The sequence below is a fragment of the Pseudochaenichthys georgianus genome, chromosome 22 (genome assembly GCF_902827115.2).
Source record: "Pseudochaenichthys georgianus chromosome 22, fPseGeo1.2, whole genome shotgun sequence".
NCBI classification, from domain to species: Eukaryota; Metazoa; Chordata; class Actinopteri; order Perciformes; family Channichthyidae; genus Pseudochaenichthys; species Pseudochaenichthys georgianus.
The window spans coordinates 3,712,178-3,739,210 of record NC_047524.1 but is presented as its reverse complement, the minus strand read 5'-3'; the positions used below and the strand labels follow the sequence as shown (position 1 = coordinate 3,739,210).

The 27,033-nt window shown below is 43.9% G+C and overlaps 1 protein-coding gene across 2 annotated transcripts in view; it reads right to left on the bottom strand.

The window, feature by feature from the left end:
- Window positions 1-27,033, bottom strand: part of grin3ba (glutamate receptor, ionotropic, N-methyl-D-aspartate 3Ba) — a 101,076-nt gene that overhangs the window by 35,553 nt on the left and 38,490 nt on the right. For both annotated transcript variants that reach the window (XM_034110939.2, XM_034110940.2), the window contains exons 2-4: window positions 11,092-11,789; window positions 2,021-2,517; window positions 370-641 (exon numbers count right to left, since the gene is read on the bottom strand). In XM_034110939.2, the coding sequence (XP_033966830.1) occupies window positions 370-641; window positions 2,021-2,517; window positions 11,092-11,789 (1,467 nt within the window). The remainder of the gene's footprint in view (window positions 1-369; window positions 642-2,020; window positions 2,518-11,091; window positions 11,790-27,033) is intronic.

The following is a 27,033-nucleotide window of genomic DNA, read 5'->3' as shown; positions in this document are numbered from 1 at the left end:
TTTCTCATACTGCCTGTGCTGCAGCACCTCTTTTCACCCTCTGTCTGAAACCAGAGCCCAGTCTGCCCTGATTGGTCAACTACTTGCCCCTTAGCCTATTACGTACAATGTGTTAGAGCGCTAGCCAATAGAAGCGCGATAGTGATATGGTGATGTCACTATGTTATGGGAGTAAACAAAGGGGTCCAATCGAGGTGTTTCAGGCAGATTGTGTGGGAGATACACTTTGGGAATGTTAGCCTTTGCAGACCATTTACATGCACACAGTTCTATATAACACACTACCTGCAAAGGAAATCCCCCAAACACACAATAGAGCCTTTAAAAATGTAAAAGCAACAAAGTAGTTATGACTTCAAGTGACTGTACCAGAATGCCCAGGCTGGTGGAGTAGAAGGGCGAGGTGAAGTCGATGACTCGGCTCCTGGCTGAGTTGATGGAGAAGGAGCTGACCGCCATGTCTGCTGTTCCCCCCAGCAGGTCCCCGACGAGCCCCGTCCAGCGCCCCGCCCCGCCCACTGCTCCGTACTTCCCGTCTCCCACAATGTAAAGGTCAAAGGTGAAACCCATGTCCTCTGCCAGTTTCTCCAACAGGTCGATGCAGTAACCGTAGCAGCACTTCCTCAGGTCCTCCGGTAGGTCTGACAGAAAAGACACGATAATAATCTGATATGTCTGTTTAGAGGTGGAAGAAGTACTCATATTTTAAGTAGAGTAGGAATACTAATCTGTAAAAAAAATACTCAGTTAAGTATACATCATAATTCAGTTAAAGCAAAGAAGTACAAGCATCAAAATATACTGAAGTACCAAAAGTACCTGTGAAACCTAATGGCCCATTTCAGAATAATAGAAAGGAAATGACTGGATTATAATAATGGATGCATTTATCAGTCTCATCACAGCTGGTAAATGTGGAGCTAATTGTAATTAATGTATACACTGCTGCTGAATATGTTAACCTATAATTATGTATCAATGTTTATTTATTACATGATATATATTTAGTATTAGGCAATAATCTGAAAGTAACCAAGTGGTCAAATGAATGTAGTGGATTCAAAAGCACAATATTGTCTTCTCAAATATAGAAGAGTAAACTGCATGAAATAAAAATACTCAGTTAAAGTACAAGCACCTTAAAATTGTACTTAAGAACAGTATTTGAGAATTACTGCTGATTGTTGTTTATCGCTCATGTAAAATTAGTTTAAAAAAAAAAAAGACACTTTTATTTACACCACACACTAAATCACTCTTAAACTGGGCTAGGAGAAGATGTACAGAATGTACAACAACCTTTGAACTACGTATATATATAAAAATAAAAAAAGAGTTGGCAAGATAGAGAGGCTGTAAAATATATATATATATTTAAACTTTATGCCATTTACATTTTTCTGGCAGACCTTTTTCGCAAACTCAGACAATCAAAATTCAGCAGTTTGCCAATTACTCTTGAAACTTGGCACAGAGACTGTTATTTTGTGAATTCCTATGTCATCCTCAATAGAAGTTTTATTAGCCAACTTCCATTTGCCGATTAAAGTAAAAAAACGCCTTATACTTTACGGTTTACTTATACGGTAGACTGCCTGTTTGCACTGCCAATACTCAGAGATATAGAACCTTGTATTTCTTTGACACGATGGTGTTCATCACTTATTTATAAAATGCCTTTAATCCTAGAAATTAAGCTGTAGCGGCGGAGCTGAGCCTTGACATTGCACCTAGTATATTTTTGAGCCCGACTGACCAGCCATGATCCCTTATTGATTTCTCTTTAAAGAAATCCACTTCAATCTTGAGTAGGAACAGTACAGAATTTCACAGCGATGTATCAATGAGATCTAAGCAGAGAGATCTAACAGTTTACATTAGAGAAGATTCAGGTTTTCATAAATTATAACTGGTGCCTCATACCTCAAGCTGACATATGTTTTGGACAGGTATTCCAGGAGGTTTCAGCATTACTTAAACGCTAAGGTATTTTAAGGATAAATGGCACGGCAAAACTCACCTGCTCCCTCCCAGTCTGTGATGGTGGCGTTGGGGTTGTGCAGCTGAGTGAAGAGGTTCTGGATAAGGTCGGACCGGTTGGTTCTGGGGTCCAGGCAGAGCTGACCCGCTGGACACAACCCGTCCTCGTCCACCTCCCGCGTGAAGACAAACGGGTGTTCCACCAGCGTCACCACCCTCAGACGGTGACCCGCGACCGAATCTCCCGGCCTCCAGCGACCCCCAGCGCTACTGTCCCCCTGGCCGTCCCCTCCCCTCACCCCGGCTCCGAGGCCTTGGCCCTGGCTGCTCCCGAACCCTCCCACCAGTCCCAGAATCCCCCCTTCCAGCTCCAGTCTGCCCCGGGTCCAATGGCCTACTGTCACCCAGGCCGGCTGACCGAGCGCGCCCCTCTTCAGGCTCCACACGTGGAACAGCTGCGAGGAGAGGACCCTGGAGAGGCCAGGATCCACCTGGATGAGACCCGTGGCCCCGGTGAAGGAAGTGTTGGAGAGAAACCTCAAGGGACAGAGAGAAAAACCGACACTAAGCAAGAGACAACAAAGATCCATGTTGTTTTATTAAGAAATACAGGCTGCAGTCACACACAATGCTCAGTGGTGGAATTTTACTCACCTACGTATTTCCATTTAATGCTACATACTTCTACTCCACTGAATTTCGGAGGCACATATTTTACTTTTAACTCCACAACATTAATATAACCTTCATAGGCGTTAGCTACTTTTTACATACAAAACCCATGCTGATGTGATTTGAATCTGTGATGTAATGTACTACTAATGTACCCAATATTTTAAAACTGGATCCCTGTTGACATTACAACACTATACATGTATAATACTCTGACTACAGCCATTCAAATCGAGTACTTTTACTTTTGATACTTCAAGTACATTTCGGCAATAATAATTCTGTACGACTATAGCAGTGCTTCTCAAAGTGTGGTCCGCGGAGCGCCCCCTAGTGGTCCGTGAGTATATTGGTAACATTTTAAATAAATAAATAAAAGTTTTCCGCACTCTGGTGGGAATATCTCTGCAATGGAGCAAGCTTATGCTTCACTTTCAATTGCACGATATAGCCCAGCGCAATACCTTCTTCACACATGTTGGTATTCAATTTTCAGGCAATTTGTAATCTGTTCTAGAAAAACGATGTGTTTTGGGATCTTTTTGAAGTTAGGTGGTCCGCGAGTGTTTTTGTATTGGTTAAGTGGTCCTTGGTATGAAAAAGTTTGAGAAACACTGTACTATAGGAATAACTAAGTTTACATGTATTTAAAAACCATAGTATTTCTACTTTTACTCAAGTAAAGGATCTTCCTCCATCACTGACGACACTTAACTATCAGGGCGGGAAAATAAACACACACATGGGGGAGAGGCTGGGAAAATGTTACAAATGATGTTACAGATGGATCATGATCTGGTCATGGAGCTTTCGCCTGGTCTCAGATGGGTAATTGCGTCTCACAGAAAGTCATAATTAAAAGTTAATGCAGTGCAGTGAGGGTGCGCTCCTATCTGCCAGTCCATACCGGCAGTCATTGCCATTCGTCTCACTCGCCCGGTGGCCCCACATTGGACCTCACAGCGGAATAAATTAGTAAGAGCAATTCCCGTTCGCACATAAAACTGCCCTGGCCTCTTGAACCGCGCTGGGATTGTTAGCTCGCGTCTTAGCATTTGATCATACGGACGTCTCCAGGCGATGTCGTCTCCACGTGAATCCCTTCAAGTACTGTTTGATCATGTCTTGATTAGTAGGGGATTGTCAGGAGGTCATTGTGCATCAGATGTTTAAATGTTAAAGCATGCGGGGATCGCTGCATTCTGTACGGGAGTTGATCCGTGCACCGACTGTTGATTATGTCTGAGTCACGGAAAGGAACGGCAACTTTTTCTTCCTGTTAATAGAAAATCCGTAGCAGGAACATAGATTTCCCTTTTTCTCTTTGTTTTAGTCGCACTTTTCTTTTTCTCCCTCTTTCATGCCCAAGTTATGTTGAATTGATGGGGCGAATTGAGCACGGGAACTTTCCCCATCATATATGGGATATGTGAGGGAAATAAAAAGACTTCATCGATCATGAGGATCATTAACTTCACCTCCAAGCATAGGCTGGACTAAAGCATGCCTGCGCCAAATTTAAAACATGTCAAAGTATGTACAATTTTGAGTATTCGACTCATGCTTTTGATCATTACCCTTTTCCTTTACATTATGATTTACTTCAACAGCCCAGTATCAATTTACAAACCCATTCAATGCACCATCATTCTAAAGAGCTGATTAAAAAATGCCTCTGATTTGAAAGTCATCCCGTTTGCACGCTAACTTATGTTTCCTCATCAGCAGCTCCGTCTGTCTCTGTGACCATAAAGCGGAAGTGCTAGCCTTGCCTTGAGCTGAAATCACTCATGGTAATAGCGCGGCTGAATCATCATATCCCACAGACAGCAGATTCATCAAGCCGACCCACTCCAGACTCATATACTAGACCGTAATGGCTGCGGCTGGCCACAAAAAAATTACCCATAGCCTTCACTTTACATCTCTTATGTGAGCAGAGAAGTGCCAAGCCCCCTTCTCTTGCAATTTGTCACATTTTTGGATTCATGCCCGGAGATAAGAGTTTGAGATAGGAGTGCTAGATAATACAGACATCAGAGCAGGGGTGTGGGAAGTGCCGCACACTTTCAAGAAGCGCCGCCTGTTAGTCACGGGGTTTTGTTGTGGTGCATCGGGCCAGAGGCTGCATCTAAAGAATGAAGCGGTCTGGTAAGTCAGCCGAGTGGTGTCAGAGAGGGATGGTTTCCTCTCACCAACACCTGGCCCCGGCTCACACACACACACACACACACACACACACACACACACACACACACACACACACACACACACACACACACACACACACACACACACACACACACACACACACAACACACACACACACACACACACACACACACACACACACACACACACACACACACACACACACACACACACACACACACACACACACACACACACACACACACACACACACACACACACAGGAAGTAAATGAGTGGCCCGGCAAACGATGACTCTATAAGAGAGTCCCCGGCATGTGTCTCACTCCCGTATCACTACATCTCCTTCACTTTGGAGGAAAGTTTACTCTGTCTGCCGGGGATGATAGGAAGCTTGCTTGTTTCGATGCTTTTAATCTCTTCGAGGGAGATGGAATCAGCGCTGGCAGATGTGTCGAGTGAGATGGCACTGACTGGCAGATCTCACTCTGATAATAAACTACCCCCCGTCCATTTCCAACCATCGTCTCCTCCCTCACATCCTTTCCCACACAAGTTTCTTTTTCCTTTTCTTTGACTTTATTGCTATTTTCCGTTTGCTGTTTCCTTCTTCCCTTGTCTTTCATCCATCTGTTTGTCTTTGACTACTTTCTCTCTGTTTGGGAATAGGCCCCTCGGGATGTTTGTGTTCTGGACATTCGGAAGAACTACATCAAAAGTGGATAGTTTCTCATATTTGTACTGTGGCTCGAACGCCTATGTCCACTGCTTTGAATCAGTACCATTGTGCAGCTTTTGCTCGCGCTCTCACCTTCCTCTCATCCTTCTATCTCCAGACATCCTCTTTCCCTCCCTGCCTTCATCGCTCCGTCCCTACGGCATTGAGCTGTTAATTGCCTTTTCCTTGTGGAAGTCGCTCACTTCCTTTGTCAGAGCTCTCCTGAGCAAAAGCATGTCAGGCTGTTGCAGGGGTGGGATAAGGATCGGGCAGTACACTGGAGGAGGTGGACTCTAACTGGACCCGTATGAATAATGCGATAGAACGACCTTTTTTATCAGTCTTTCACAGGCCAGAAACAAAGGTCACTAAATTGCGGAGGACTCTTTAATAAATGGTCTATTCTGTGGCTCGTACTAATTGGCCCACAACCGTGTCCTCAGGAAGTTTGAGTGAATTTAAAAGCATTACTTTTGTGTTCTTTAATGTATAGCCACACTTACTGCTCTGTAAGGCCGTACTTGGGCGTAAGGCAAGGCAAGGCAAGTTTATTTATATAGCACTTTTCAACGCAAGGCAATTCAAAGTGCTTTACAAAAAAAAATGAAAGACATTAAGCATTAAAAAAGAAAAGCTAATAAAAAAAAAAAAAAAAAAAAATGTAATGTTTTTGCTAACATCGGCATTCTTAAACGCTCATGAAGACAATGTTAGATACCGATATTTAGCAGGTATATTATATTCACCTTGGATAATCTCTTGGATTAGTAAATTAGCGTGCAAACATTTTCTGATTAGCCCCAACCATAAAGATGCACTTCAATGAAGATCATTAAGTTCAATCTGAATTGATTTGGTCAAAACCAATTATTTTGATAAATATTTTCTTTTGTCAGATGATGCCACTACATTGAAAGTCAAGGGATAAACAATCTTAATACCATTCACCCAGTGTTGCTCTTGAATATCAAATGTCATGGCAATTCTGTCAATAGCTATCAAGACATTTTACCAACACATTTTAAAGGTCATCCTAAGGTTAATGCGCGACAGGAAAAGTCAGCGGATTACCAAATAGTAAGCTTCAACCTCTAGGGACCATTAATGTCCTTCCAATTAAAAAACAATCCATCTAAGAGCTTTTAAAATGTTTGTATCTGCGCCACCTGATCAGACATTGCTATCCATTAGGCTGTGCTTTGCTAGCATGGCCAACATTGGGCAATTTAATCACATTAAAGCTAATCAAGATGTGTAAACTTGGATAATAAATGTCCAATAATATTGCTTTGTAACCACATTCCACTTATTTCCGCCTATAGCACCTCCATGCCAAATTGTCTTGGCATCCCCGAGCGCAAGTTAACTGCAGACGGAGGAAAGGCTGTGAGAACCCAGCTTGTTATTATGTGGGTGGTGTTGATGATCGCTCTCAGCTGGCAGGCACTGTGTGTGTGTTCAATATTTGCTCAAACCACAAATCCTTCTCGTACCGGATCCACGTGACCAAAAGTCGGATACATGCTGTTTTATCCTTTGCACAGCGATACAATATCAATGTCAACCTGCAGGAGATATACTCCGGAGTGAGTCTATGGCATTTGGCTTCTGTGCTGCACTCAATATCAGCCTCATGGAGGGGTTGTAATGTATGCAAGTGGGTTCCCCCCCCCCCCCCATTTGTACTGTGCACACATGTCAGGATTAAATCATTTCTGTTCTAAGTGACAATATTTATGGTTTAATAGGTATTTCAATGTGTTTTTTTTACTGCGCGCGTGTAAGCGTTATCACAAAACACACCTTGACAGAACCCTTTTTAAAAGCGGCAGGAATTGAAGCAGCAGAGGAACGAAGAGGAAGAGACAAAACTCCCTGATGCCACTCTTTGGATCTGTATGCCATAAAGACCTCCTCCCCACAACGAGGATGACAGCGCTATTCAGAAAGACCCACCCCCGTGGAGCAGAGGACAGACAAGGGCAGCATCCAGAGCATGCAGTACCACAAGTAGAGCCAGCAGCTCCTCACACAAAGGCCAATGTGTCAGTCGGGAAGCTAACGAGCTTAAAGGAAACGTAGTGTTGTGACGCGATGAATTTAATTGTAGTTTGTCAGTGTCTTAAATAGCTACGCATTTTTACGTGACCAGGAGGTATTGAAGAAAAACCGTTTGGCCTAGTTGCTGCAGGGGTTATAGAGATTAATTGTGGTCCAATCCCCATCAGGCCACTACCAATTCTATGTGGCTTAAAGCTATGTATTTCATTTTTGGAAGAGGAATATGTTTTTTCTAACATCCACAAATCTCTCCCTGCTGCAGGGTACGACTCTGAAGCGGACATCCCTCCCGATCTTTAGAAGTGCCACAAAACTAATATTGGTCTGTTTTAAGGGGGCCTATTTTGCTCGTCAGATTTATATGTTGTGTCTCTACTGGGACGTGTCTCCATGCTTCAATGTTCAAAAAGCTCTTTATTTTTCTCATACTGCCTGTGCTGCAGCACCTCTTTTCACCCTCTGTCTGAAACCAGAGCCCAGTCTGCTCTGATTGGTTAGCTGGCCGGCTGTGTTGTGATTCGTCACACACTACAAGAAAGGGCAGACATCATAAAGCATTGAAGGGCCCTCTTCATCTTAAAGGTGGGGGAGGTAATTTTGGAGAAACCAGCTCGAGTGCGCGAGAATTTGAAAATACACAACCGGAACAAATCTGCCACTTCCTCACAGAGCCCCTCCTCCAACACACACGAACGCGCACATGACCAATGAGGGCACGAGAAGGCTGACAGGCAGGTAGGCCATCCAGTTACTTTAGCCGGGCCGGCTCAGATGATTGGTCGTGCTTTTTACAGCGCCACGGCTTCCACAGATGATATTTTTTTATGGATTTTTTGTCAAAGCACTTCAGATATTCATTGCTATCGGGATGTTAAGAGCATTCCATGGAATATAACAAAAAGTGTATCTCGAGACGGTTTCTCAAACTTACCTACCCCACCTTTAAGTACACAGTTACTACATTTAAAATGTAGGTTTTATAAAAGCAAATGTACATACTAAAAGTGGGGAAGTAAGGACTGTTGATTATACAGGGACAACACTAAGTACATTTTAAGTATTTACCTCCATTGTAGATGGGTGGAAGTTAATATTTCACAGACACACCCTACATAATTCAAAGGAGTCTAGCTAACCTGAGCTGTCTCTCCTTCACGGGTCCAGCCAGAATAATGGCAAGTGACCAGACTGTCACTGAGTGAGCACAAAGACCTGTAACCTCAGCACTTAGTACATCACTGTGTGATTCGAAACATGACAAGAGTAATGTGCATAGTCATGTAGTAACACTGAGCAAAGGCTCATATGTCAGTCAGGACAGAATACAATTAAGAACACTGATGTAGGGCGAACAGAATACTCAAGTCAGAAAAATAAATACAATTTAACTTATTTATGCTCATACATTATACCCATATACAGAGATGGCAAAAGCACACACATCCTTTACTCAAGTAGAAGTACAGATACTCGTGTTAAGAAATACTCTGGTAAAAGTAGAAGTACTGACTAAACTTCTTTACTCAAGTAAAAGTAAAGAAGTATGGGCTTTGAAATGTACTTCAGTAAAACGTACCCATAGCTAGCAGCTGTTTTAAAGAGTACCTGACCTCCCTTTATATCAATAGAACAATAATGTCATTGTTAGCTAATGAATGTTTCCATGCTGAACAACGGCAACATGACAACGTTTCCATTGGTCCCTCTTCTTTAGAGAAGACCAGGAAATGATGGATACACGGATCGTGTTCAAATCAATAGGCACGCAATGACTCTACATAATATTGATCATGCCACCAAACACACATTCAAACTAAAGGAACGAGCCGGTTTTGGAAATGTAAGAAGTAGAAAGTACAGGTATTTGAGTTAAAAATGTAAGAAGTCAAAGAAAAAATAGTGGAGTAAAGTACTGATACCAGAAACTATTTACTTAAGTACAGTAACGAAGTATTTGTACTCCACTACTTCCCACCTCTACCCATTATGTTCTGTCTCTCAACAGTGTAGTTAACATGCCACCTTCTCCCAGTGGCGAACCGTCAGGGCCTTCAAGGTATTCAGAGAATACCCTGGAACACTCAAAATAAAAAAATAAAAATCGATTTAATTATATAAATAAAATGTAATAAAATGAATAAATGAGAATGGTATCTGTGTTGTTGATCTGTAATATCACAGTGTTACGTTGATTTGTTTGTCCTTCTCGGACCATGCACTACGCATTTCAGTGGTTTTGTGTTAGAAAAGAAAGCAACCAATCAGATCTTGTTCTGGGTCTCTGGGTAGAATATCCTTCAACAAGGTATTCTACATCCTTGATCGAATGCCCTGGCCGTTGCACTGAATGAGAGCGTACGTTTGGACTGACAGTTTGATCAGCCAATCATATATTGATTTGTAGCCAATGGGCGTGTTCTTTCAGAGTTCCCCTCGGTTCCAGGGTGTTCTAGAAGGCCCGCTAGTTAACTGGCTCGAGACAGAGGATCTAGAACGAATGCGACGAAGCAATTCATGCCGTTTTATTGTTTTCAATGTTGAAATGGCAAGAGCAACAGGTGAAGATGAAGTTGTTGCGGAATTGTTGTGAGTACCGTTTTCAAGACGACAATTCAGTGAAAAGACGGACATTATAATGCCGCGGGGGGGCGGCGGTGGGGGGTGTGTGTGTCTACAGAAGGTCCAGTTGTGATAGACACGGTTCGCCACGGCCTTCTCCACAGTAGATATCCCCCCCCCCCCCACGGTTAACGCCTCTGGACCTCTCGCCAGTATTTACGCCCCGGTCTCTCTCGTCTTTAGCTGGTCCTTCGGCTCTTTCTGATCTACCACCCAAGCTGATAAAAGCTGATTCTTGAAAGCGCCCGGGGGGAGGCTGTGATTTAAACTGAGCCGACCTCCTCAAAGTCTCTGTAGAAGTTAACTCAGTCGTTTGGTACGTGTATAACTGGTTCAGTTTTTCATTATGGCGGCAACAAACGTATTTCATTTGACTGTCTACTTGCTAGAGTGTGTTTCCTTTCGACAAATGCTGCCAGATGTTTTGATTACATTTCTTTCAGTCAGCTGTTGTGAGTCGGTGGTAATATGATAGCTTCGGAAGCATATTTTGTTTTCTTTGTTTAAAGATTTAGTGTCACCTGCAGCCTTTGTCTTTGTTTCTCCCCTAACTTTTTCTCCTTCTCTGTATCTTTTGTATTCTGGTAATGAGCAGGAAGCCTGTCGCTCTGTAACTTTTACTTTCATCGGCACCGAACGATTAGCAATACATCAGCAGAGTGATGCTTCCATTACCAGCATTCATACGCCTACAGGGTTTCGTAACATATGCTGATTTTTTCATTGCAACATTTGATTTAATTGCACTTTTTAATTGGAGTTTCACAAAAATTATCTGCATAGGAAGATACCGCCAGAGGTTATAGGGAGAACATCTGTTTTCCTGTAATGCGGGTGGACTGACCATTAATGAGTAGAGTGTGCATTTACCTGGCCAGATATTGTCCTGAAGAGGGGAGCTCATGCCGGTTTTTGTCGTAACAATTCACCGTGTTCTGAATCAGCGCCAGGTCCGGCTTCACCATGGTTGCCGCAGTGACCGCACGTCCAATCAACTGCAAAGCATCCCTGATGTAGAAGCTGATTGGCTTGCGGCCTACCTCCCCGTAGGCTAGTAGTCCAAGGGGACCTCCCAGAGTGTGGAGCGAATCTGGAGACAAGGGATATCCCATGATCCACTGCAGCGCTGGTAGTGATGGAGCGAGCCGCTGAGCAGCCCGCAGGACGGAGGAGAGACACTCGGGGTCAGATCCCAGGAGGAGGACGGAGGAGATAGGGGAGGGGGAGCGCAAGAAGCGTCCAGATAGGATCTTAAAAGCCTCCTCTTCCCTCTGATCTTCCTTCTTCTCCTCCCCGCTCTCCACCCTTCTGTCCCCACCCCCAGAGATGAGGGTCAGGTTGATGATGTCCCACAAATGCCAGTTAGGACCGCTGTGCTTCTGCAGGTGAGACAGCAACCCTTCACCCCCCTCCTCCCATCCGGGGCAGACCACTGCAGCTCCTCCCAAGCCGCTGTCCCCCCGGCCCCCTCTGTCCCGGTCCCCGTCTCTGCCCTGCAGGACCGCCAGCAGCAGACTGCCCAGGGTGGACGGAGGGACACGGGCTGACATCATCAGGTTGAACTGGTTCTACAAGAGAGGAAAGAAAGGAGAACGTAGGGGGTAAACGTGAAGAAGAGAAAACAGAGATTAATAGGTTTAACCAAACCCCATCACCTCCGGGCTGAATCACATAACATGACATTAAACGCAGCTGCAAAACAATCCCTGTTGCTGCAGTAATTCACCGCGATACTGATCAAAAACAATCAGTCACATTTGTTCATTATCTCTCACTCTGAATGAGAAGAGCCGCGCGGATACCAACAAGGAGTCAATGATTCGCATCTAATCGGCAACATCACAGTTGGCTTGGCAAGACAACAGTGGTAGCCACAGTTCATCCAGAAGCTTCCATTTCCACAACCCCACTGAAAACACTGGCTTGTTTCATGCTGTTCCAAAATGAATAACACTGTTGTCCTTGAATGCAGCTCACAGATGGACCTTTCCCCCCGCTTCCTTTGGGACCTCTATCCATTGTTCATCCCATCAGTGCTCCAGGCAAGGTCGAGACTCGGAGTCTGCTTTTATATAGAGACTCCAAAGTTTAGAGACTTAAGACTGGCACTACCTCATTGAACTGAGATGATAGGTATGCATTACACACTACGCTCATAAATACCCTCCGGCACATACACATGTTTAGCATCATAACATATGCAGATGCATGCACATACAGTGCTTAATGAAGTCTGCACATCTGCTGTTCAAAAATCCATGCAGGTAGAGAAACTTCAGGAATACACACGTGTGTCTGAAGATGAGATATCTAAGCCCAACCCGTACGCGTTCATTCAAATGGAAATATCCCACCCGGGAGTACAAAGTAAGCAGAGGGACCCTCTGCTGAAAGTCCTCGAGTCCCTAAAGAGAGTAAAAAAAGAGAAAATATTTGACTGAAGTCTGCAAAGACACAGCTGAATTAATGCAGTGTGTATTTATCTTCCCGAGAGAGGGTGGATGTGGGTGAGGGGACAAATGAAAATAGGCCTCTTCGTTTGAACTCGACGGGGGGGCCAGGGAGGTAATGGGGTGGGGGAGAGGGTTGTTGATGAGACGGCAGCAGGTGGTAGAGAGGGATAGAGAGAGATACCAAGGAGGTGGCAGCTACAGGTGCGAGTGTTATTCACCATATCCCTGTCAGGAGTGATCATGCTTATTTTGACAAAGGATGCCGAAGAGCTCGAATTGTGACGATAGCAGATCAACAGAGCAGCTGGAGGAACTAGCATACTTATTCTCAATCAATCAATCAATGTTTATTTATATAGCCCAATATCACAAATGTTACATATCAATATGACACCCTCTGTCTTTAGACCAGGGGTGTCAAACTCAAGGCCCGGGGGCCAAATCTGGCCCGCGACTTCATTTCATGCGGCCCCTCAAGAGATTGCAAATAATATAATATGTTTATTATATGGTTACATGCCAATTTACAGAAGCTCGTTGCCCATAAACTACATATCCCACAATGCATCTCAAATTTGACTTTTTTCTCAGAATTTCACTTTTTTTCTTCAAAATATTTTTTTTCCCTCAGAATTAGATTTTTTTTAAAATCATTTTGTGACATTCTCACTGAAGAGACTTGCAATGATTTTCCCTAGACTTCTGCTTTCAGACGTAGTTAATTTTGAAGTTATTACCCTATCCGATAATAAGCCAATGCAGAGGCAATAATGTCATATAATACATTATTTTATATATATTAAATATTTATATATGTATTTTGATATAGTCTTAAAGTTACAACCGGCCCTTTGAGTGCAACCATAATGCTGATGTGGCCCGCGAAGAAATTGAGTTTGACCCCCCTGCCTTAGACCCTCATATCGGACAAGGAAACACTTCCAGAGAAACCCCACAGTTTAAAGGGGAAATGGGAGAAACCTCAGGGAGAGCAAGAGGAGGGATCCCTATCCCAGGACGGACAGACGTGCAATAGATAATACATTTACAACATAGGTAGTCCAAATGTTTGGAAATGCATGTGTCTATAATAGGAAGATGGATCCAGGAGGATGTCAACAATCCTGCGGGAGCCATCAGGAAAGTAGTGATGAGAGTCAGGCAGGACCGCAGAGACGGGTTCAGCCACAACTCTATTCTAAGTTGCTTGGCCACATATTAATAAATGGAGATGTTATATTGCTGAAGACAGTATACATTAAAGAAAAAAAACCACCCAAATGAGTCATTTTGTGTCTGTAAATCATGCTCAGAGTGAATGCCGCTTGTTAGAGAATCAGAGATGGATTATTGCATTATATCATTGTCAAATTAATTGTAATAATGATCCTCTGCGGTACGTCCCACAGCTATGTCAGCTGTTTCAAACCGGCGCTATTTTATTATTTCTATTGCACTGACAACTACTGCTCACTTGCTTGACTTTTAGAGAGATTCTTTTACAATTTCATTTACATTTGAGGCATTTAGCCGGCGCCCTTATCCAGGGAGACTCACAATGAGCAACGGTAGAATTACTTCAAGAGTGGGGGGACGTGAGAATAATAATAAGAGCTAACCTGAGAATAACAGCAGTTGTATTTTCCGCTGGGAGAAGAGAAAGCAAATTAAAGTGAATACAGCAGGAAGATGTGGGAGCTGTGATGTGATTGTGAAGAGATGGTTATTTGTCTAAATGTGTGTGGTTGAGCTGCAGGTTATATGCAACCCAGTCTCACGGCATTTCGTGTTCACCAACACGATTTGCCCCTTTTTTTCGTGTTGCACAGCACGATTTTAAAAGCAATGTATTTCTACTGGTAATGTGTTTCGTGCCTGCAGGCTGCAGCACGTCTTTTTCTCCGGTCGGGTCGTGGAAGACCGGAAGCTGTGTGGTTCATAAAAACATGTTCTTACTCAATATCAAGCCACAGTTATTGCTTTTATTTTAAATCGTATACTTTCGGACTTTTGTTGTCGTCTGTGAGGAAAATAAATGGGGCTCAGAGCTTCAGGATACTGTAATCTGTATTTTTAAATCTGTTTTTCCTTCTAATTTGTTATTCTTTTCAAAATAACACACTGTTATTTACTCACCAATAACACACAATTATCCTTGCTTTTATTTATTGGTTTAATTCCATAATCTCGGGCTTTTTTGGTGTCCATCAGGAACTGAATTTCAAAATAAAAATAACCGGAAACAGACGTAGGCCTATAAGGGACATTTCGAGCATCATTGCGATTGTCAACATTTCTGAGTTTAGGATGGCCGAAGACACTACACTACCCAGAATCCCCAGCTATCGTTTAGGACTACAGTCCCCGTAAGGTTACGCAGAGCGTCAAACAGCTCTGTGAAATGGAACGAAACCACGCCAGACTATCCAAAACTGGAATCGAACGCCCCCCCAGAACTACACATGCTGGCTATTGTGTTTCGCAAAATGTTCTATGAGACGTCTCTACTGAACGTTTTCGTTTTTCCCACAATTAGAAGTTGCCAGTATTAAACACATTGGTGTTATCAAATGTAAAACATATAATTAATAAATGGGTGAAAATCGCTTGTGTCCATAATGCGCAGCATTAATATATACCCACATGACAGCTAATTGTTACTTTGTAATTCTACTCCACGACAATTCAGAGGTTAACCTGGTATTTTTACTCCACTGCATTTATTTGAGTTACTTTGCAGATTCTGATTAATTATGTGAAATATAAACAACCATTAAATCAGACTTTAGTTACACCTGAGTAAAATTCAGGTAAGGTGATTGTCAAGTGCCAACAATCAGGAGAGATATTTGATAGTTGGTGCTTGAGAAGACTAAACATGTATCTGCAATTGACATTAATGGAAACGAGTAATAAAGTATATTCATTACTCGTTATTCTCTACTAATAGTTAATTAAAGACTGTATATTATGGCTATTTTGCACATCCCTTTCAAGATTTTCAAAGGTTTATTGACATATCATACACAACTACGGTGTAGTTATGCAATGAATGAAAAACTTGGGTCACAGGTTCCTCAACAGTGCATTACAAGACATCTATCAATATGTGTGTACCTCCACCATTAAACTGTCATATTCTGCACATTTCTTAATCTGACCTTAATCTGTTATTTAATGTTTAAATAAAGGTTAATCCGTTGTTCTGTTTTGCACCTCCTCCTATTAATATCTGTGTACATCCTGCACTAAACTGTTTTATTGTAGAGATCACTTATAGTATCTTCTTGATTTTTTATATTCTATATTTCTATATTTATACTTTCCCCCTATGAAAGTATGTACTCTTAATATTTTTTTAATCAAATATAACACATAAAAACAATAATTCAATAACGTGCTTTAACCACTAGGAGGTGCACACAAGGTACATATAATATAAACACCAAATCCCAGCATGCATTGCGGCTAACACATCCAATCAGCGAGCTTAAAACCATAGCTGAGGATCTTGGGTAATCGCTCGAAATGCCTACGTCTGTTTCCGGTTATATTTATTTTGAAATTCAGTTCCTGATGGACACCAAAAAAGCCCGAGATTATGGAATTAAACCAATAAATAAAAGCATGGATAATTGTGTGTTATTGGTGAATAAATAACAGTGTGTTATTTTGAAAAGAATAACAAATTAGAAGGAAAAACAGATTTAAAAAAATACAGATTTCAGTAACCAGAGGCTCTGAGCCCCATTTATTTTCCTCACAGACGGCAACAAAAGTCCGATATTATACGATTTAAAATAAAAGCAATAACTGTGGCTTGATCTTGAGTAAGAACATGTTTTTATGAACCACACAGCTTCCGGTCTTCCACGACCCGACCGGAGAAAAAGACGTGCTGCAGCCTGCAGGCACGAAACACATTACCAGTAGAAATACATTGCTTTTAAAATCGTGCTGTGCAACACGAAAAAAAGGGGCAAATCGTGATGGTGAACACAAATCAATAGATTAAAAATCGTGTTGGTGAACACGAAATGCCGTGAGACTGGGTTGTTATATGTATGTATGCTATGCGCTAGCTTGTGCTACATGCTGTGTGGGATATGTGTGCCGTTTATTGTTTTATTTAGCGGCATTAACAGTGATGACATGCATATATTCCATATTTATTTTTTGTTTACCTTTTATATATTTGTTGTCTTACAACCCAGTTCTCACGGGTTGGAATAGGTCCCAAGAGAATAAACCCCGTATTTAATCAAGACCTCAGCCTCGTTTCATTTACTGGAGGGAGCTACGGCAGTTCTCGCCCATAGGATGGAAAGGACGAGAGGACGGAGGGTGTGTTCAGAGTCTCTGTGGGCAATCCACCGTGACCAGCACCAAAGTGGACTCTTTTTTTTTTTTAAGCACATAAAAAACGAGATAGTTATTGCCGTCCCTTGCAGTCCCTTCTTGGCTGCATTTTAAGGTTTTGGCACAATTAATTCTCCTGATATATTACAGCATTTTCTGCTGTGCTTATACTGTAAGTGCAAATGCGATGTAAAAAAGTCTTGTCCGGGGGATGTGCATTAATAATAATGAAAAACAGCATAAAGTATGAAATGTAGCTAGTTAACACAAACCAATAGTTCTGTGCATTGGAATTGTATGGAATATGTTTCAACTATAGTTTCAACCTATGTTAGAATACGGCTCCAACTAGGAATAAAGGGGCCCTATTGTGCTTTTGGGGCTTTTCCCTTTCCTGTAGTGTGTCATATAGGTTTTTGTAAATAGTCTGCAAAGGGTAAAATCTCTCCCGCAAACTCCTCCAATGCCTGTGACATCACTGGTACATTTTTATACACAAAGCCATGTTAGGGAAACTTCCATCCTACATCTGCTCCCTGATCTCACGGCGAATTGTAAGTGGCTACTGCCTGAGATCGCATGCTGTGGTTTTATCAAATGTGCCAACTGCTAGGACTGTCTTAGGGAAGACAGCTTTTAGATGCGCAGCTCCACTGAGCAACCTGGTGCCACTAAAGGTTTTTAAAGCTCGGTCGGATGCTACTCAATCGGATGCTGTTGGTTCCTGTTCATGTGGATAGTTATTGTAAATTGTAATCCCTGTAATGATGCTGTATGATGTCCTTTGTGTTGTTCTGTTGTTTTATGTTTCATGTGGAACCTACTTGAGCAGGTCTCCCTTGAAAAAGAGATCAATGATCTCAAGGGATACACCTGGGTAAATAAAGGCTTGAAATGAAGTGAAAATCACTATGTAACACTTACGGCCCGTCTACACTACAGCGTCGACAGCGTCGAAAACTCCAATCTGCCCATTCACTTTCAATGGGGTGACGTCACGTAGCCTCGCTTTTTCGCCGAACTGAATTGTGGGTAGCAGAGCGGTCCGTCTCCGCCGTCTCCGGCGTCAGAAGTTGAACAATGTTCAACTTCTGACGCCGGAGTAGCCAGCGCCAGCCAATCAAATCCCGTTTCCCAAAATCTGACAGCTGAAGCCGTAGCCAATCAAACCGCGTCTAAACTGGGAGAGATATCCCGCCGTTCATTTCTATATTTCAAAAAAAGTCGGAGGAGAAACTAACTATCGCCGTAGCAAATCACCCGGTTTTGTATGACCAGACCCTCTTCACCTACCGGGATACAAACCGGAGGAACCAGGCATGGAGGGAGGTGGCAGAGACAGTGGGGGAAACTGGTAGGTTTTCGCCTGTTTGGGGAGTTTATATATATATTGCTCCCATAAAATCCCCGGGGTTTTTTGCTCTGTATGTCGGGGGCGGGAGATTCATGTGATTGGTTGTTGGTCCTGTTGCTTGAATAAAATCCCCAAGCTCCAGACACGCCCAGCTCCAAGCTATTTTTGAAGCTGTAGTGTGGACGCTCCGTCACACCTATTGTTTGTGGTAGGCTAAGGGGCGGGACATCTCTAAGCCGCTGACCAATCACAACAGATCCGGCCAGCTAACCAATCAGAGCAGACTGGGCTCTGGTTTCAGACAGAGGGTGAAAAGAGGTGCTGCAGCACAGGCATGTATGAGAGAAATAAAGTGCTTTTTGAATATTAAAGAATGTAGACATGTCACAGTAGAGACACTAAACACAAAAACCCCTTTGAAGTCATGTGTAGTTTTGCCGTTGGACTAAGAGATCCTACGCTCGTTTGCCTATGTGTGTTGTGTTGAGAAGTGAAAACAGAACTGAATAAAGAATAGTAAACTACCTCATACATGTCAGTTGAATTTTCTTTTAACTTTTCTGCTGATTGCCGTAGTGATACTTTTCCAAAATTCTTTCCATTTCTGTCAGTCATAAACGGGTGCTGCGCGTAGGCATCTGGTAATCCTTTCAACACATCCATCTGTCACCCAAACTGGATCTGGATTTGATTTCATTGTCCCACTTGCAATTTTGACAACTCACTCCCATCAAGGCAGCCCCATTGTATCTGAATTTAACACAATGCTGTTTTCAGTCTGAACGCATGCTTAAGCCGACAATCTCTAGGTTGGTACATTTTAGACCAATCACAAACAAGACATTTGAAAAGCATGTTTTTGACCACATTTCTTGTTGGCTCGCTGCTGAGTAGGCCACGTGTTCAGCTAGCCTTTGATCGCCAATTTAAAATAACGTCTAAGCAGCCTAACAAGCTACAAACTAGCCAGCCTCTATATTATCCCATAGTCAATGCTCTTTCCTTGTACACACATACAATCACTGTTCTTTATGAAAACAAATAAAGAAACGTCTGCCACTCGTTCTCAAAACAGGCTGGATGATCTATAATCAAACAAGGACAAATCCCTACATGTACAGTATAGAAGCATCTTGAAGTATTTCATAAGAACAATGAAATCCCCGCCACTCATCACTCCAGCTTAATCCAGCATGTCTTAAAAATAAGCCGGCAGCATCAGTGTGTATCCCTGTGCCATGCTGGATAAAACGTATATGTAATGTATTTGTGTATGTTTGTATTCAGTACTTGCGAGAATGCTTATGATGGATTTTCAAGTCCGCTGAGGATGTCTGCAAGAATGTGTGTGCTTTTGCCTTGGGTCGGGGTCAAGTTAGCTGCTGCAGTTATCCGTCATTTTAATTTAAAATGTAATTTTGTTTTCCAGCAGACCTTCGGGAATCTTATTTGAGTTTTGCTCTCGAGAGGAATGCAAGCTGGATGTTTTTTCATGATGTCACAGTCTAGACAAGATAAAAGATGGCAGTACCGTCTTCCACTGGAACGTTTTCAAACTATTGGCAGTTTTCCCCTGAAACACAGAAGTATTTCTATGATTTTTCTTTTACAGTATTCAGGGACTAGCTTGACAGACACAGACTTGATGCTGTCAGACATGGTGCTGTGTAAATCCAGCTCTGCTGCTCAGGCCAATACAGACCCAGCCTGATCTTTTGCACACGTCTTTTTCAGGCTTGGTTAGGAATGTAATAGCTGTTTTCTCTAAGCAGTGACACATTTTGAACCCGTAAGGATCTCCAGTGTGCGTATGTGTAATTTTGTCTGTCTGCCCTTATCTTTTTTTCTCTTCTCAGGTAAAAGCTCCGTCCGCATGCATGAGATTATAAAGGCTCTGAACTAGGAACGCAAGATAAGGGATGTCAGCATTATTCAGGTATGAGATATAAAATCCATACCCCTTCTTACACATCTGCCCATTAGAAGCCTTGAACTGAACCTCTGCCTCTGCTAAACAAATCCGGAGTGCTGTTTGATGCGCTGGCCCAAAGACTTTCACGCCTTCAAATGAATTGCATGTGTGCAAATGCATGCACTGAAACTCACAGACAGCAGACAGACGCACATGCAGAAGGCACCAGTGCAAGTACGCACAAACACATGGTGTGAATACTCGAGCATAAACCCAGAGGGATCTGTGGGCAATGTGGAGCAAGCAATCCGACAGCAGTGTGTTGAATCAGAACAGGAGAGAGCAGCTCGCAGTTACTAAGCTCATTCCTTATTTAGGCCTCCGAAAGAAAAGCATCAACACTTGGGTGTGCAAGCAAGTTCACAATGCTAAAGGAAAAAAAGATCCCCCTGTACAAAGGAGAGGGCACGGAAGAAACAATAGCAGCCGGGGGGTATACTACGAAGCAGGATTTTCGCTTAGCCGGCTAAATGCAGGGAAAACTCCGGCTTTCCGGTCCTACGAAGCTGGTTCTCTTTTTAGCAGGCTAGATCTCCATGGTAACTTATGCTTAGCGGCTAACCTGGTCGGGACCAGGTTAGGTTGCAGGCTAAGAGCTCAACTCAGTGAAAGCACCGCCTGCTGACCAATCAGAGCTCAGTGTGCGGAGTTTAAAGCGATCAAGTCATATTACAGGAGAAAGGAAATACAGAAAAGCTGCCGTCGCAGGAAAGACGGCCGGCAAAAATCACCGACTGTGTGAACGTGAACATGAATAGAATATCACCTCCATCTTCAGAGCAATCTGACTATTATAACATTAGCGTTAAGAAAGCTTACTTAAATATCGGCCACAACATAAGTAACCGGATCAGAGTACATTAAGTACAGTCCGCGGCATATCACTTCATAATGTATCACATATCTCCTTATCTGAGTCAGCTGAGCCGTATCTGGCCGTGCAACACTCACAGTGTCACAGACTGTATGCAGAAGTATTATTTTAAGCAACACATTAAGTTGAAGAAACACTCGAGACAAATGTAATTGAAGTCAGATCGTGTTTTAGACGGGCAGTGATATCATAAACCTGTTAATGTACGCATTCAAACACTTTTTCTTTTGCCAGCTGTATTCACCTTGCAGGTGCAGCTCTGTGGCTTTGATCCTGGATAAAGTGTTTAAGTCATGGATGTTTAAAGTTTAACGTCTTCATATTTGTCTAATTATATAGTTGACTTTTCATTCAGGAAGTATGACGCTGCGCTGTCAGTACGCTTCTCCATGCTTGTGATTGGTCGAATGCTCCAAATACCACCCCTTTCCTGTGCACGCGCACCTAACTAGATCAAGGCCACGGCTGGCTTGAGCGATCCACTTGATAACCCGCGTCGTAGTACAGTTTAGCGAGAGCGCGTATGTTTTGGATTAAGCCAACCGGCTAACTCAAACATATCCAGGTTAGGTTGAACCGGCTTCGTAGTAGCTTATTAGAAGCAAGACAGAGCAGAAAACAAAGATGTGAGACGTGTGTGTGTGTGTGTGTGTGTGTGTGTGTGTGTGTGTGTGTGTGTGTGTGTGTGTGTGTGTGTGTGTGTGTGTGTGTGTGTGTGTGTGTGTGTGTGTGTGTGTGTGTGTTTTAGTGGAAAAGCGAGTCGGTCCTCCACAGGTTCTGGCTATGGATCTCTCTAACTCGCTGCAGCTTGCCCCGGTCAGGCTTATCGTTGCATCATGAATTGTTTACATTGTGCAAGGCGCAGTTGAGACGGTTGAGGGCATGTTTCTGAGTCCTCCTCGCTGTTACTTGCAGCCATGTGGACCTCTGCCTGAGCCTCTGAATGGCTGCTTAGATCCTCATTCTGTCCAGAAACAAAGCCCACGGCCAGGGCAGCACTCCAAACAAGAACACTTCACTGCACACATTAATATTTCACCAGGTGAGTTGGCTGGGTGTCAGGAGGATGAATGCAGAGATAGGAAGAGAGACAGACGGAGGGAGATGGGTGTGTGAATATGTGTTTGAGATGAAAGATGAGAAAGGAATTGATACATGGTTTAATATCCGTATTTGTGAAAGGACGCAAAAGGTGATGGTTTGCATCTGAATGTGGCCGAGAGCAGGGGAGGGGGTGATGGCAGTTTGCCGTCGCTCGAGGAAGCATGTGAAAGATTCTCTCATGCCCCTTTCACACCAACGCGTTTTCAGCTCCGGCTCGGAGCTGGAGCTGAAAAGTACTGTTTTTTCCTGTTCACACCGCAGAGCCTCTTAGCTCAGGAATCCGGTTCACTTCCAGCTCCAAAAAATTGTCCGTCTAGACGCAAGAGCTTCGGAGCTAAGAGGCGGCGTCGCTTACGTCTCTCTTACGGCCCGTCCACACTGCAGCTTCGACAGCTTCAAAAACGGTTTCCAACGCTTCTGCCCATTCACTTTGAATGGGGTGACGTCACTTTTCGCCGAACTGCATTGTGGGAAGCAGAGCGGAGCTTTCCCGGCGTTTCAGGCTGCAAAAGTTGAGCAATGTTCAACTTTTGAAGCTTCTGAAGCTTTCGGCGGAAGCGTCAGCCAATCAAATCATATGCCTGTACAAGCTCTAGCCAATCAAACCGCTGCTTGTGTGTCAGGGGCGGGAGATTCATGTGATTGGTTGTTGGTCGAGCTTCAGACACGCCCAGCTCCAAGCTTTTTTTGAAGCTGTAGTGTGGACGGGCCGTTACGTCGAGGCGGGGGCAGGGGCAGGGGCAGGGGCGGGATCAACCTCCTGAACAACAACAAAATGCCTGCGTGTGATGTTTGTAAAGTTCCAAGTAAAGTCGTCCCTTGTAAAGTCGTGCCTTCCATACGTCATGACGCAGCAGCGGCAGCTCTGGGCGGTGTGAACAGAGCGGGAGCAGAAAAGGGAAACCGGAGCTGAACCAGAAAAGCTCCCGCTCGGAGCTAGAAAGGGAAAAGCGCTGGTGTGAAAGTCGCATCAGCGGGGGTCTTAGTCTTATAGTTGAAACACCCGTGATGAGCACTGAGCCTACATCGTAACAAAGTGAGACTAAAAATCATTTCAATCTGCAGTGAAGAACGGGCTTCTGTCAAAGCAGTTAAACAACTCGCCCACTCGGATTTGCCCATTCATAATAAATAAAGAAACTGTTGAACGTGTGTAATTTCTTCTGACTTTCTCTCGCAGATCAAATGAACAGACGTGATTGAATAAGTCCAGCCAGATTTGTTTGCAGAGTTAAATAAGTAATACTTGCGCTGACCATGCTGTGGCTAACAAAGCTTGTTTGCCGTGCTGTTGCGTAATTGTATGCAAATAGCATTGTTTAATTTTCTCCTAATTTACTTACGTCTCCTGGCGCTAAGTGTAATGTGGGTGACTTTAATCTTACTCAGCCATGCTGCCGGGGACTGGAGCTAAGCTTTGTGGGGGGAAAGAGGCTGCTTCTGTTACACACATGAGCAGCATAGGGCGAACACACATACAGTAGGGCGAACACACACACACACACACACACACACACACACACACACACACACACACACACACACACACACACACACACACACACACACACACACACACCAGACTGCAAGAAACACAAGGGCATCGGCAGACAATTACATGTACGTGCTTACACATGCATGACAGTATGCCACACACTCGCAGTTGCACGGAGAACCCAACTGAGAAGCAATCAGCCACTTCTTAACACAGCAGATGACTGTTATCTAAGCATACCAGCCTGTTGGAACACAGCAACAGTGATAAGCAGTGAGACACACACTATTAGCCGCCGCCACGGGAATGGCCGCAGATTGAAAAAGTGGCTAAATCTCGTTTCACAGTTAACAGATGATGGAGCCGTGTCTCTTTGATTGTAACTGGTAAATTACATATGCAAATACCTTGACTCGATCAAATTCCGCCCACCATCTCTATACAACGATGGAGCAGAATATCATGCGGGAGATTGTAGCCCATGGGGGAGCGGGCGATGAAACAGCGGGCGGAAAATGTATAGAGCACAAAGAATTACATTTGATTGGAGGGAAGCGTTGGCTCGTTGCTGTGACAATGTGGGAACTCTTTGACGTGTGTGTGTGTCGAGCCCATTATACGTAAGGACCTTGTTAGCTTCTCTGGTGGAGTGGTGAGTGGGGAGTTTGGGGGGTTAACAGGTACATCGTAAAAACACCGCTGTCGTCTTGAGCTATGGTGGGAAAAGCCATGAAACACTTCACAGGCCATGTCTCCTCTTTTCCTCCGGGCTGAGAGTTTATAGGGATCATTCCAAATGGGAGGCTGAGAGAAAATGAGATTCACGCATTTTGTACATCGGTGTCAAACCAACCATAACGAAGTGGATGTGTGTGTGTGTTTGTGAATACAAAGTGTGTGTCTGTCCATGAGTGTTAGAGTGTCTTCAAGAGGAATGTTATGTGCCGAGTGTGTAAATGTGAATGCCTGTGATTTACAAATTGATGGAATATTGTTCTCAGTGTGGCTTCAAATTAATTTGAATGATCAAAACGCAGAGCATTCTCCTGCCTGGAGCACTGCAGGCTACTGGAGAACTGAGAGTACCAGATAGCTACTGCACACACACACACACACACACACACACACACACACACACACACACACACACGCACGCACGCACGCACGCGCGCACGCACGCACGCACACACACACACACACACACACACACACACACACACACACACACACACACACACACACACACACACACACACACACACACACACTCAATATTACAACACACATCCAGACTGACTGACTGATCACACACTCAAACCAGCCAAGTGCTTTGGGCTTTGTCAAATGAAGAAGTTTTTTTGCTACACAATTCCAAGTCACACAGTTAAATGAAAAGGCAAAGCATGGGTAATTAACAAAATGCATATCAAAGCATGTAATGGTTCCCCACTATTCTGTAGAGTAAAGTCAAGGAAGTCATCTAGTGCAGAGTGTTCACTTTCATTATCAGATGCCTTGTGATTTAATGAGCCTCTACGGCCCGAGAGTATCCTGATGTCATCAATAATAATCTGATAGAGGGAGCAGCGGGGGGGCTGAATGTGCTGTTCTGGACTGGTTAGTCAGGTCTCTAGTCAGCCAATGTTAGTGCTGAGTGCACGGCTAGCACAGGTGAAGGCTGTCATCTCAGCGTGCTGCATCGGCGCCTCTTTTGTCAGGAGATGCTTTGATCCCCTCCGTTACAGGGATACAGGCCCACAGCAGAAATATGCTGAATGGATTCATGCATCATCCTCCCCCTACACACAGCCTATGGCCCTCTCATTATTTATGATCATAATAGCTGCTGTTATTTATTAAAGAGAGCGATTGTTGTCCTTGCTCTGTAGACAATGTTGTTTTCTCTGCCGGGGAGAATAATATGTGTCCCTTTCGTGTGGCCCTGTGTGTGATATGAGGCGGGGTACTCAATGTGATGGTGATTGATTCCCGTGTTAAACAGTGGAGAGAGGTGCAGTGGAAAGCTAATCTGAGTTATGATTGTCGGTGTAATCGCATTTTCTCTCCTGACTCATCCATCCACTCTACAGGAGAACATGCATGCCCGATTCTGATTACGCCGCACATCTGTCAATACCAAATACAGCACGATGGCGCCTCAGCCCGCCGGTTCTTTTGTAAACACTTGCTGCTGAGTTTCTACCACAACGATTTTCAGCCTCATAACTCTCCCTCCTTTCCTGCACAACCCCGTTTTATCTTCCTCTCTCGCCGACCTGCTGGAGGTGGCGTCAAGCATTGCAGTAACCATAGCATCATGTCGGGGGTAAAATAAGCTGTTTATGGTATTCCAGGGCTGGCACAGCGGCTGTCAGGGTGGAAAATGGCCTGTTGCTGGGTTCTAATTGGACCAGCAGGAAGCTGGACAATATTATTTAGTTACCATGGGAATGGTACCAATAGTTCCCCAAGTACAGACGCAGAGTGGCGTGATGTCATTAACAGTCAGTCCACGGGGAGCATAGCGGCAAACAGAAAGAACTTCAAGGGGGGGGCATTTATTCACAACACCCACACAGTGAAAACACGCCATGCCCGTAATGAGGCGTCTAGAGCTTTTGGCTCCAGGTGTGTGTTTGAGTATATGTGATGTTGTTGAAGTGTGTGTGCGTTTGTTTTGGTGAGCGCGTCTGCTCATATGTGTGACCGAACAACTTCTTAATGGAAAACATCCCTTTGCGCCGGTCGCACTGAATACTGAATCTCAGACCCGACTTCCCAGGAGTGAAATAATACACCGAGAGGGATGGAAGTCATTTAGGGGTGGTGTGTTTGTGCAAGGAGAGAGTGTTGAGTGGAGGGTGTGTGAGGGTAAGAGTGGGTACGTGCAGGTTTAAGGATGGATAGGTTGGAGGGGAGTAAATGACCTGCCTTGATTGAGCCTATCAGCTGAGCTCTTCGCCCAGACTCCCTGATATCCCCTTCCGTCCATCTCTATAAAAGGGAGATGACGGAGAGATGGAGGGCCAGACGTGAAGAGGGCGATAAGATGAAACTGCAAAGAAAAGTGTGAACGGTTTCAAGTGCAAGCGCGGGCATAAAAGGGGCTAATTAGAGACAAGGGAACAAATGTGGGAGCGAAAGCGACGGACACGGAAAGAGTGAACAAAAAGACTATTAGACTCTATTTGAATCTGGGGT